The sequence below is a fragment of the Leucopleurus acutus genome (assembly GCF_964270905.1).
Source record: "Leucopleurus acutus genome assembly, chromosome: 8".
NCBI lineage: Eukaryota > Metazoa > Chordata > Mammalia > Artiodactyla > Delphinidae > Leucopleurus > Leucopleurus acutus.
Genome location: NC_139151.1, coordinates 55,765,916 through 55,778,353, shown reverse-complemented (window position 1 = coordinate 55,778,353; position 12,438 = coordinate 55,765,916). Strand labels below are relative to the sequence as shown.

Sequence of the window (12,438 nt, the reverse complement as noted above, 5' to 3'; positions counted from 1 at the left end):
GCAGCAAGGAGGAGGCCGGCAGGCTGCACTGTTTCTCCGAAATCATTTTTTAATACATTCACGTGGGTTACACAAAGAGCTGGCCCCGAGGCCTGGGTTGTAGCCTGGGTCCTGGGGAGTGAGAGCAGCATTGTGTAGTGTTCTCAAAGATCAGGCGTGGAGGGGCCCACACCTCGCCCTCCAGGCCTGAGGAAGAGTGTTTGTGTGCAGTGAGCACCTGTGGTCATGATCCCAAACAGAAATGGACCCGCCGGCTGCCCCACTTGCCACCAGGGCCCCGGGCAGGGGCCAAGCCACCAGGCTCTAGCCCCGGCTCTGCCGTTGACTCCCTGAGTCCTCGACCCGCTCTGGGCCTCAGTTTTCTCATCTGTAAAATGGGGTGGAGAGAGGGGCATTTTCATCATCTCACACTTCACCGAGCACCGTCGTGAGCCTGAGTGCGGGCCAAGCACAGGTAAGAGGGTGAAGACAATGACACAGGGTCCCAGGATTAATCCCAGGGCTTCCTTTCTTCCCAGACGGCCCACGATTTCATGGGTATGAGAAACAGGGGGTTATATCTGGATGGGATTTTTTTTTTTTTTTTTTTTTTTTTTTGCGGTACGCGGACCTCTCACTGCTATGGTCTCTCCCTTTGCAGAGCACAGGCTCCAGATGCGCAGGCTCAGCAGCCATGGCCCACGGGCCCAGCCGCTCTGCGGCATGTGGGATCCTCCTGGACCGGGGCATGAACCCGCGTCCCCTGCATCGGCAGGCTGACTCTCAACCACTGCGCCACCAGGGAAGCCGCTGGATGGGATTTTTTCTATCCATTTTTCTAGGGGAAAAAAAAGTTCCTGCATGATGAGGACTAGTAAGAGAGTTTGGAGCCAGCATCACCTTGTGATGTGACAGCTGAGAGAGAAGGAAACCATTCAGGTCCAACCACCAAGCCCCCACCCCCCACCCCCTCAATGAGGTCTGAATCCACCTTGTTTCACAGGCGCTGCCACTGACCTGTGCAGCTCTGAGCAAGTCCCATTCTCTTCCTCAGTCTTAGCCTCCGTATCTGTGCACCAGGGAGGTTGGACTCAATGGTTTCAAAGTCCAGGCTATGCTCAAAGGAGGGAGAGGGAAGGAGGGCACGCAAGAGCAAGAAGAGGAAAAGGAGAGCCCGCCTAGTCTGCAAATGAGGGAAGAAGGGAAAATGAGGCACAGAAGGAGGAGAGGACCTGCGGCTGCCCATCTTCCCTCTGCCCGCCTGGGAGAGAGGAGGGAGAGGAGCGGGTGGGTGTGCACGGCACAGGACGCTCCCGGGCCTCGCTCCTGTCCGCCTAACAGCCTGCAGCCCCTGCAGTGGCCAAGCTCAGGCTCTGGACTCAGGAGGATGTGGGTCTGGAGATCAGTTCTGGCATTTCTTAGCTGGAGGTCCCTGGAGGGAGACTTTTGGAGCCTCTTGTAAAATGGGATAAAATACGAACCTCAGAGAGTTGTCATAAAGAGGCAGATGCAGGCTTGGGTTTGTCACCACTGCCAAGTGTGGGGCCAAACGGAACCAGACACCTAAGGTTCTCACTCCTGGCTCAGCAGCCAGGGTGAGGCTGGGATGGAGCAGGGCGGCCTGGGCAGGGAGTAGCGGGGCTAGGGCAGTATCTTGGCCGGTGTGTGCAACACGAGAGTGCCAGGTAGGGAAAGAGCCTGCCCGGAGCAGGAAACGGAATGGTCCAGTGCTGGGCTGGAGCCCAGGGAGACCGCCTCGTAACCAGGCCCTGCTGGAGCTGCCGCAGCCCGCCTAATAGCACTGGATCCAAGCCTCAGGGGGCTCCAGCTCTCTTCCGGTCACAAGCTTCTTATGTTCCAGAGAAGCTGGAAGTCATCATCAGAAGATGTGACGAACAGTCTGCTTGGACACCTCTCAGACAAATCCCCTTGGTCGGCATTGCCTCTCTCTTACCCTGGCCCAGCAGGGGCAGGGCCATCCACACTCAGCCAGTGGGGGCTGCAGAGCTTTGGGGCCCTGGCTTCCACGCTCTGTGTGGTCACTGCAACCACCTCCCCACCCAGACTGGGCGATGCTGAGGGCAGGGATGCGTCTCGTTCCCTGGCGTCCCCAGTGCCCAGGGTAGGGTGTGGCACAAAACAGACGCCTGGTGAAGATGTGTTGATCCGATGGGTCAACCTTACACTCTGTCACTCCTGCAAGCTGCCCATCTTCCAGCTTCCACAGCTGGACCACACGTGCGCCCTGTGAAGTGAGTCACCTACTGATGCAGCAGGATACAGGGAAAGGAGCCCTGGGCTGGGACTGAGAGACCAGGGTTCTTGGATCCTGGCTCACTGGGTAATCTTGGGTCAGTCCCCACCCTTCTTCGTGGCTCTGGCTCCCCCACTGACCTGGCAGGGTCCCCCGACAGAGCCGGTCTGTAGCCCGCAGCCTCTCTAGGCTTTGTACTGCTGGTTGAACTTCTGCCGGCGGACACAGCAGCAGGCGGCCAGCGTGGTGAGAAGGATGGCACACACCAGGGAGAAGGTGAGGATGATGATGAGGTTGACGTTCTTGAGCCCCCCCTTCTCACAGTCCTCAGGACGCACGTGACTCAGAGACACCTCCTCCTGGGAGCCGAAGCGGCAGATCAGGTCCTGGGTGGCGTCCACGTCCACACGGCCCTGGTGCAGCTGGGCCGCCAGCCAGCCGTTGCCGCAGCAGCTGAGGGGGTTCCCCTGCAGGTAGAGGCGCCGCAGGCTGGTCTCCAGGCCGCCCATGGCGCTGCCCGGCAGGAGGCTGAAGCTGTTGTTCCTTAGGTCCAGCACCTCCAAGGACACGGCCTGCGTCCAGGTAGGCAGGCGGCTCAGGCGGTTCTCTGCCAGATTGAGGCGCTTGAGGCAGCTGAAGCAGGGCAGGTCCACCTGCAGGACGGCCAGCCCGTTGCCCTGCAAGGCCAGCACCTCCAGGGAGTCCTCCAGGCCCGCCAAGGCCCCTGTGGCCACATCCAGCCCAGGGTTGGCGGAGAGGTCCAGCTCGGTCAGCGGAGTGTGGAGGAAGGCACCTGCCCGGAGCGTCTCCATCTCATTGTCCGCCAGGTTCAGGACGCGGAGGGAGGAGACGCCAGAGAAGGCCACACAGCCCGCGGGTCCGGGCTCACCTGGGCCTCCGCAGGGGCTGACCCGGTTCCCCTGCAGGTTGAGCCTCTGCAGGCTGGCCAGGCCGGCGAAGGTGTACGGGGGCAGGTCCCGCAGGGCATTGTCCTGTAGGAGCAGCGTCTGCAGAGACCCCAGGGCCCTGGCACCCAGCTCCAGCGTCTCCAGCGCATTGTGGCTCATGTCTAGGAGTGCGAGGCAAGGCAGGGAGCCCACGCGCCGGGCCTCAAAGGCCCGCAAGCAGTTCCGGCTGAGGTTCAGGAAGCGCAGGGAAGTCAGGTGCTCAAGAAAGCCCTCGGGGACGAGCTCAATCTCATTGTAGCTCAGATCCAGATTCAAGAGCTGAGAGAGGGGCTGGGTGCTGGCGTTGCGGCCGGGGTTAGAGAAGGGCAAGGCGGACCAGCCCTCGGAAGGCGCGTGAAGGCCCTCGCCGCCCTGGGGCGGCCCCGCAGGGAGGCGGATAAGGTTGTTAGACACGTTCAGGTAGATGAGTCTCGGAAGTGCGGCCAGGTCGGGGAAGTGGAGCAGTTTGTTCTCCCGCAGGTCAAGCCAGGCGAGCTGATACTGGGCCCGGGGCTCCGGGGCCGTCTGAAAGGCCTCAATACTGTTGCAGCTCAGGTCTAGGACCCGCAGCTGCTGGAGGCTGAAGTCGGAGATGCAGGTGAGGGAGTTCCTGGAGAGGTTGAGGTGTGCCAGGTGGGGCAGGGCCTCGAAGGCTCCGTCCTCGATGTCCATCAGCACGTTGCTGTGAAGGTCCAGCCGCTCGAGCGCGGGCGTGCCCCAGAAGGTGTGGCGGCCCAGGCGCGTCAGGCTGTTCTCCGCCAGCGAGAGGCTGCGCAGGGCGGGCGCCTCCGCCAGCAGCCGCTCCGCCAGGCCACTGTACAGGCTGTTGCCAGACAGGTCCAGGGACGTCAGGTGTGGCAGGGGACCCAGACCCCCAGTGCTCAGCGCCGTGCCCACCGCCAGGCGGTTGTGGGCCAGGTTGAGGTGCTCCAGGTGGGGCAGGGCCTGGAAGACCCCTGGCTGGAGGAAGCTAATCTCGTTGGCGCTCAGGTCCAGGTGAAGAAGCACTGTGTAGAAGCCCAGGGGCGAGGCCAGGATGCTCCGCAGCTGGTTCCCAGACAGGTCGAGGACCTCAATGTCCCGTGGGAGCACCGAGGGGACCTGGAGTAGGCCAAGGCCCCGGCACAAGACTTCCTTGTCCACCTGGGGAGGCGGAGGGCAGGGAGAGCAGCGGGCATTAGTGGGTGCTGTAGGAGGGGCAACCAGACACGTGCCTCTAGGAAGTATGACTGGAGCCGCCACCAGGCCTGGCCAGGTCTCTCCTCTGTCCTCCCAGCGTGCTCGCCGTCCTCCCCCCAGCCTAATCACCCCATGTCTGCATTACCCCTACTCTGCTCCCTGTCTCCGGTACCCAGTACGGTGGTGCTGGCATCAGGGAGGGACTCAAGGAAGCTTTGATTGGTAGACAGACAGAGAGATGATAGACAGATAGAAGGACAAATGCACTAACAAAATACTCTATACTGATTATTATCCCATTTTAGAGGACACTAAGCCATGTATCACCTAGAGTGCCCCAGAGCCAGTGAGGAGCAGGGCCAGCTGGGACCCAGGCCTCCTGGTTCCACATCCCAGTTTCTTTCCATGGACCCAGAGAGTTAAACTTACCCAGCTGATGTTCTACTAGAAACCACTTTGGGAGAAATGTTTCCAAAAGGGGAAAATGCTATTTGCACTCCTGTCATCGGTGTTAATTTTGGTCTCTCACCCTCAGATCTCATTCAAGCCCTCACTCCACCGGGCAGAGCTTGGGTCCCAGAGCCTGCCTTCCTTGCTGACACTCACCAGATGACCTCGTTCTGCTGCTGCCCCCACCCCCACCAGTGGCTTCACTTTGCATGGTCCAGTCCAGATGGGCCCCTGGAGATGGGGTAGGGGGCAGGAAAAGATGACCAGAGTCTCAACCCACATTCTTTGATGACAAGACTGATTTTGCTGTGTCACATTACCACACTGGTTTCTTATCCAGAATGTAACTCATCCTTCCCCAGCACCCATTCAGCATTTTATATTTTATTTCGCATTTTCAGACCCCTGGTCTCACTGGATCTTCACAATAGCCTGCCCGTCAAATCTGATCACCCCTCTTTAAGAAACCCAAGGTTAGAGAGGGGAAGGGAGGCCCCAGAATCATCCGGCTGGTGAGGAACAGAGCTGGCTTTTGAACCCCAGTCTCTTAACAACCAAAGACCCCACTTTTGTCCCTCCATCACATGTGCCTTCAGGGGTCAGAAATCTTTCCATGGAAATGCAATCTCCCTCTGTCTTTTCCCACACACCAGGAACCCCAGCCTTTCCCAGCGAAGGCTCTGGCTTCCATAACCACCAAGCTCAGGCCCACTCCGCCCTGGCCTCTCTGTCTCCACTGACCCCTTTCCGCCAGCCAAATGCATGGCAACTGTTCAAAAACTCCACTCTGACCGTGCTGCCCTCGGCTTAAACCCCTTCCGGGCAAAGTCCAGCACCCTCAGCAGAGTTCAAGGCTGCCTGTGGCCCCTGCTGACCTGTCCCCTTTCCTCCCAACCCACTCCAGCCCAGCCCACACCTGCCCACTGCCCACTGTGCCCTCCCACACCCACCTCTGGGCCTCCTCCTTGCTGTTCCCTGTGCTGGTTATGTTCTTCCCAACCAGATCAGCATGGTGAACTCTGTGTGCTGAGCTCCAAGGTCTCCTCCACCTGGAAGCCTTCCCTGACTGCCGGGCAGGTCGGGGCCTCCTCTGGGCTCTCACAGCCCCTGTGCTTCCTCTCTCATAGCTTTGGCCCCCTGAATTGTGACTGTTTGTGTGCAGACCTGCTAGACAGTAAGTTCAGGGCAAACAGGGTTTGACTGAGTGACTACTGTGGACCTGGGCCATAGAAAGTGCTCAGTATATTTTTCAGTGAATGAAAGAGTCACAGACATCATCAGCTTAGTAAAAGTCTGAGGGATTGACTGAATCACCTTTCTGAAAGGAGAAGAAAAGAGATGATGAATGTATTCAGACTAGAGTCAAAGACCGTCAGAGCAAAAAGGGTCCAGCCCACCCACTTCCCAGATGGGGAGACTGAGCCTAAAGATGGCAGTGACCTGCACGAGGTCACGGCGAGTCAGTGGCTGAGCCGACAGGGCAGGAACACCAGCCTGGGTGTTCCCCAGCTGGCCCAGCTCTCAGCTTCCTCCCAAGAGCTTCAAGGTGAAGCGGGGGGCGGGTGGGGGGAGAGGAACGGACTGCCCTCCATCAGGCAGTGCGACTCTTCCAGCTCCATGCGGCTTCCAACTCCACGGCACTGCCCTACTCAGAGGCCCGAGGACACCCCTGCAGTTGGGCACCCATGCAAACTGGAATCCCACCCCGGCCACCCTGCCAGACCTGCTTGGCTCCGTGCCCCTTCCTCCCTCACAACCGTCTCTGCCAGCTGGGGCCACTGGGCACAGCCTCCCTATCCGTATCCTCAGCTCGGCAAACCATCCTGATTAAAGAAGAAACAGCAAAATGAACACAAACACAGTGTGTGTTGGGGGATGGGGCTTAGCCCACCTGCAAGCCCACACCCCGTTTCACCCCAGAGGCAATACTCAAAGGCTCCTTGGGGTACCAGCTCCTGAGAGCTGAGGCGGGACACAAAGCTAGCCAAGTCCAGCACCTAATCCTGCTTTCTGCCCAGTGCCCAGGACCCCTGTCACAGAGGCCCAGAGGGACTGCCACAAGGCACAAGGCAGGGCTGCCCAGCTCTCCAGTCCAGTCCAGGAAGGAGCTTGAAGGCGTGGGCAGCTCTCAGAACCCCATTTGTCGGGTACCCACAGCTCCCTGAGCTCCAAGCTGAGTGACTTATTTGGAGAGGGGTCTTGGGGGCATCAGCCCTTAATCAAGTTCAGAGCTTCCCCGATGACCTGTCTACTCTCTGGTATGCCAGGACTCCACTGTCCAGCTTTTTTTTTTTTTTTTTTTTTTTAGAGGGAAGAGGGTGTCACTCATCCCCATTTTACCACCTGCACATAGAAGGGAAGCAGGGTAGGGAGAGTTACCCGGCAGTGGACAGCATGAGCTCGGGAGAGATGGGTTCGAATCTTGGCTCTGTTACCTCCTATCAGTATGACCTTGTGGGTCACATCTCTTCTCCCAGCCTTGGCTTCCTCGGCTGAAAAGAAGAGTTTTCGCTCATAAAATGAGAGAAAGCCCTTAGCGTGGAGCAGGCCCCTAGTTAGCCCTCGGCACGTGGCAATTCGTTTTTACTATTTTAAAAAGCATCAAAACCGCTTCCATGGGAGTTCAGAAATTGCTTTCCAGCCTGTTACCTCATTTGCCCCAAATCCAAAGCCCACCCAGTTCCCCTCTGCCTGTTGGGTGGCCCAGACCCTTTACCTCTCTGAGTCTATTGCCCCAGGTGGATGTGGGGCTGCATTTGGTGATGTCTGAGGCCTTCTCTGCCTGTTATTCTGGTGCTGGGAATCCCAGAAGGGCTCCAAGGAGTAAGAAGTGAGGTGGCAACAGCAGGACACTGCAAACCCCAGGGAAGGGGTGCAGGGCCCTGGCTGCCACCTCATCCAGCCTCCAAGAGTAGCTGTCCATCTTGTGCCATAAGCTTCCAGTCCCAGGGCCAGGTGGGGCCACTGGAGGGCCAGTCCCTTCCCCAGCACAAGCTCTGGTCTTGACTTCAATGATTGCCCAGCCTTACGAGTGGACCTAGAGGGTTCCTTTTCTCTGTACCCCACAGGGTCACAGTAACCTCAGGGCTAGTCTCCCTGACTCCTGGCAGGAAAATGGAACAAAGTGAATCAAACCTGGTCGCTGCCCTTGAGAAGCTCTTGGTCTGGTAGCTGAGACAGGTGTGGACCATTCAGCAACTACCCTATGCACTCAATATTGAGATGGAAGGAAGCTTAGGGCTGTGGGGGCCCCAAAAGGGATCAAACAGAACCAGGTCGGCCTGGAAGGGGTCAGGGGAAGCTTCCTGGAGAAGGCAGCATTTGACTCCGGCACTAATAAGTGAGAGGCGTCACAGCAGAGATGTGGCAGATGGGCTCGAGTTAAGGAGCCCAGTTAGGAAAGGGGATTCGTCCCCCGAAGGGGCCTAGTACAGAAGAGCCTTTCCCAGATGCCCACTCTAAATTCCCCACACATATACCTATGCTCGTCAGCCAGCTAGACCCACTGCCCTGTGGGGGCAGCTTGAAGGGATAGAGTCCAATATTGGCCCTAGTTGAATGACCTTGGACGAGTTACCTAACTTCTCCAAGCCTCAGTTTCCAACTCTATAAAATTGGAGTAATGGTACTTACCCAGCAGGATTAACAGTAAACAAGGCATTTAAGCATTCTAGTAGGTACTCATTAAATGCAAGGTTTAAAGGCATTAAATGCATTCCCCTTCCTTTTCTGACCCCTCTAGCCTCTGGCTTCTGGGACTGGGGCAGTAGGACACCCCCAGGCAGGGGGTAGGGGGAGACAGGGAGTTCTCCCTGCCAAGGCAGAGCTTCTTACCTTCTTACAGGGCACCTTGTCTCGGTGTTGGGAGGTAGCCAGGCCCAGGGTCAGCACGGCCAGAAGCAGCAGGATCCGGTGGCTCATGGCTCTGCACAGGGCAGGAGGAAAGGGGAAGGCTGTAAGACCACAGGCTCCTTCCCACCGCTCCTTCCTGTCTGTACCTGCCCTCAGGGAACCCCAGACCGCAGCTATAGCTGGACCAAAGGTGCTGTGAATGGGGCACCTTGTGAAGGAGATGGGAAAAAGGGCTGCAGCCCATCACAAAGGGCCTTCAGTGCCAGGCCAAGGAACTAGGCCATTACCCTGGACAAAAGTTTTTAAGCAGTGGGTGACATGGTCAGGTTTGGGTTTCAAAAGACCCTACCTGGAAGACAGCCTGGAGGAGGTGAGCAGGAGGGAGAGGGACCCTAAGGGCTACCCTGGCCAAGCTCAGGGCTGGGGTGGGGTGAGGTGGGGAGCTAGGCCTCTGACTCCAGTTCCACCCAGGCCACAAGCAGGTCCCCCCATCCTAGCTCTTCAAGCCCAAAACGGAATTCCTCAATCCCCCCACCCGCAGACCTTTATTTTGCCCTTTCTCTTTTGATTTTCTGGTTGTCAAGTCCCTGCCATTGTTTGAAGGTTGGGCCTGGAGCCTTGACAGGAAGTCCCGCCAGGAGGCCTGCCCTGCCCCCAGCACTGCGGGCTGTGGACTTCCCCAGGAACAGGCTGCCAGGACCTTAACTTTCACTGAAGCCACCGCCCACGCAGTGGGACACCCAGGCATGCTGGGCCAACCCTTCTCTCTATGAGCAGCGGGGCTGGGGTTGAGGGGGACCACAAAGCCCTCAGGAGGGTCACATCCCAGTGCTGCTAGGGGCTCATTCACTGAGAACCTGGGCCAAGTGCCAGGAATACACAGCTCAATCCATCAATTTCATTCATTCATTCATTCATTCACTCACACCTTTACTGAATGCCTCCTCTTGTCTGGTTCTGTCCTGGGAACTGGGGACACAAATAAAGGCACAGAAGAGACCATAATACATACGAAACATTAACAAGGAGAGACACATAATGCCCTCCAAGAGCACTGGACCCAGTCACCCACACCAGACTGCTCCCTCTGTCTCCTCCACTGACCTGCTCTGTGACTTTGTACAAGTCACTTCACCTCTCTGAGCCTCAGTTTCCTCTTCTGAGGCTAATGCCAACCTTGAAGTTTTGTTAAAGATCAAGTGAGACATATTCTATGCCACTTACAGAGCCCTCATTATGCACCAGGCACTCTTCTTGACACTTTACATGTATGAACTCATTTAATCTTTCCAATAATTCAACGACTTGGTTCCATGATCACCATTCCTACTGTGCATACAGGAAAACTGAGGCTCAGAGAAATTAAGCAACATGCCCAAGGTCACACAGCTAACAAGTGGCAGGCCCAGGAAGTCGGGCTCCTGGGTCTGTGCCCTTAACCTCTACACTATAAGGTCTCCTGCAGGTGATCAATAAATAAGTGCTGAATTGTGACTCTGAGGGATGTTTTGGAAGAGGCATTTATAGAACCTTTATGGCTGAGTCTTTACTGTTAGAACCCATAAACATCCTTGCTATGAATTTTAAATGAAGGTGGCTGCTCTGAGGTCCTTTCTGGTTCCAACAGGCAAAGGCCCGAGCCGAGCCGTGTCTTTTAAGCCCTGTTCCCTGGGTTCCCCCGGGGCCATGGACCCCCTGCCCCACAGATGTCCTCCTCTCACCTGCATTACAGATTGGGTTTTCACAGGAAATTTGGTTCTGCTGTTTAAAAAGCAGAACATCACCACCCTTTTGAATGCTAGGGTACTCAGAACTGAGTGGAAACCCCTCAGCGGGGCTTCGAGGCCCTTGGGGAGTGCTCCCTGCCCAGCCAGCTCTTCTCTCCAGCTTCATTTCTCACTGTCCCGTCTCCCACTCTGTGTTCTGGAAGCCTCATACTTCCTTCAGTTCTCTGAGCATCTTTTCACTGCCCCAAACCCTCACTTCCTCCCCTCTCTTGTGCTGAATACCTCTTCATCCTTTGGGTCTCAGCCTAGATGTCACCTCCTCCAAGAAGCCTTCTCTGGTTTCCCAAGTCTGGGCTATATATTGGCACCGAGCACTTCATCACTCCGTGGTTCCCTCCCCTTTACCCCCCCGCCCCCCGCCGCCACACCACCACCACCATGGGAAGTGCCCCCAGGGCAGAGGGGCCTCACTCTCCTCTGGGAACCATCTTACACTGTGCAGGCTGGGGAAGGCGCTGAGAATTGACATGAGGCGCCTCGGTGACATGGTGACGCTGGTGAGAGCAGTTTTTCTCCTGGACTCTCCCTTCACCTCCCTGCCACACTCCTTCCCCCCATCAGCGGGTTCTGTCTGCTTTCCCTAAAACACAGACTCTGGATCTGCCTACCTCCCTCCTCCATCACTGCCACAGACTGAGGCACCACCACGACCCTGGGCCTCGACCCCAGCAACAACCTGACCTCTTTTAGTCTGTCCTAAGCATGGCAGCATGAGTGATGTCTTTAAATCATGTATCAGATCATGAATCTCACTGCTTGAAAACCTCCCATAAAATCGAAGCTTATACAATCTCCTCTCTGACTCCATCTACCATGTGCTCTTCCCTCACCAAATTCGAGCTTTCCCACCACCCCTCAAACACAGCAAGTGCCTTCCTGCCTCAGGGCCTTTGCCCTTGCTCCCTCCACCTGGAATGCTCTTGCCCAGATCTGCACGTGTTTTCCTCTCATTGATCATTTCCCGATCGTTTATTTCTTATTCTATGAGAACAGGGATCTATTAACCGGTGCTCACTAAAAGTCTACTGAACAAACAGCAAAGTGAGGGGTAGCAGTCCACAGCAAAGGGCTGAGCGGTGAGTGCGAGGTGAGGATAAGGAAGGACCTGGATTAGTTCTGAACCTGAGGGCACTGCTGCCCAAAGGGGCACTCGTTTCCCCCTCCCCTGCCTGCCAAATTCCACTCTATCCCTGAGGTGAGCATCTGAGCCTCCAGGAGGGCCCCTCCCTGCAGCACGTGGAACTCCACCCTGCCATCTAACAGAAAGGGGCCCCTCGGCAGTGGACACCCTTGAGCAGTGCCCTAGACACAGTGTGGAGAATTTGAGGGTTACTCGCTCTCAAGAGGGAGGATTGGGATAATTGAGACCCAGGCTCCCATCCAGACTCTACTGCCCACCAGCCCTGCTCCCTGGGGCAAGTCCCTTAAGCTTTCAGGGTCTCAGTGTCCCATCTGTAGGGCAAGCAGCCTGGTTCCTGTTTTGCCACTGTTTGACCCCAATGGTTGTGATGACCAAGCTGAGAATGGCTGTGAAGGCACCCTAGACACATATTGTCTTTCCCAGCTGGGACAAACCCACAGGGCTGAGCAGCCCAGGCGAGGTAAGGAGTGCTGAAGAGGGAGGCCCCAGGCCAGCAGACAAGTGGCCTAGGCAAGAGGACACAGGAGACATCTTAGGACACTGACTGGGGGGAGAAGTGCCAAAGAATATGCGTGTGTGCACGCGCACAATGTGGGGGGAGAGAGAGAGAGAGAGAGAGAGAGAAATGGGGCGGAGGGCAACACCTACTACCATAATAAGCCCACCCCTAGTGTTTAAGGATGTTAGATACTCTTCTAAGCACTTGACCTATATCATTTCATTTCATTCTCACAACAAGCCAGTGAAGCAGTTACTATAATTTCCATTGTACAGATGAGAACACTGAGGCTCAGAAAGGTGAAGTGACTTACCCCATAGTTACCCAGCTCATAAGTGTTTTGGGATTTA

The 12,438-nt window shown here is 56.6% G+C and overlaps 1 protein-coding gene across 1 annotated transcript; it reads right to left on the bottom strand.

Moving 5' to 3' along the window:
- Window positions 1-2,393: 2,393 nt before the first annotated feature.
- Window positions 2,394-8,730, bottom strand: LRRC32 (leucine rich repeat containing 32; the record flags this gene model as incomplete). The annotated part of the gene is made up of 2 exons (XM_082844458.1): window positions 2,394-4,323; window positions 8,644-8,730. 2 exons carry the CDS (start codon window positions 8,728-8,730, stop codon window positions 2,419-2,421), a joined length of 1,992 nt encoding a protein of 663 aa, XP_082700584.1. The 3' UTR covers window positions 2,394-2,418.
- Between the last annotated feature and the right edge of the window lie 3,708 nt (window positions 8,731-12,438).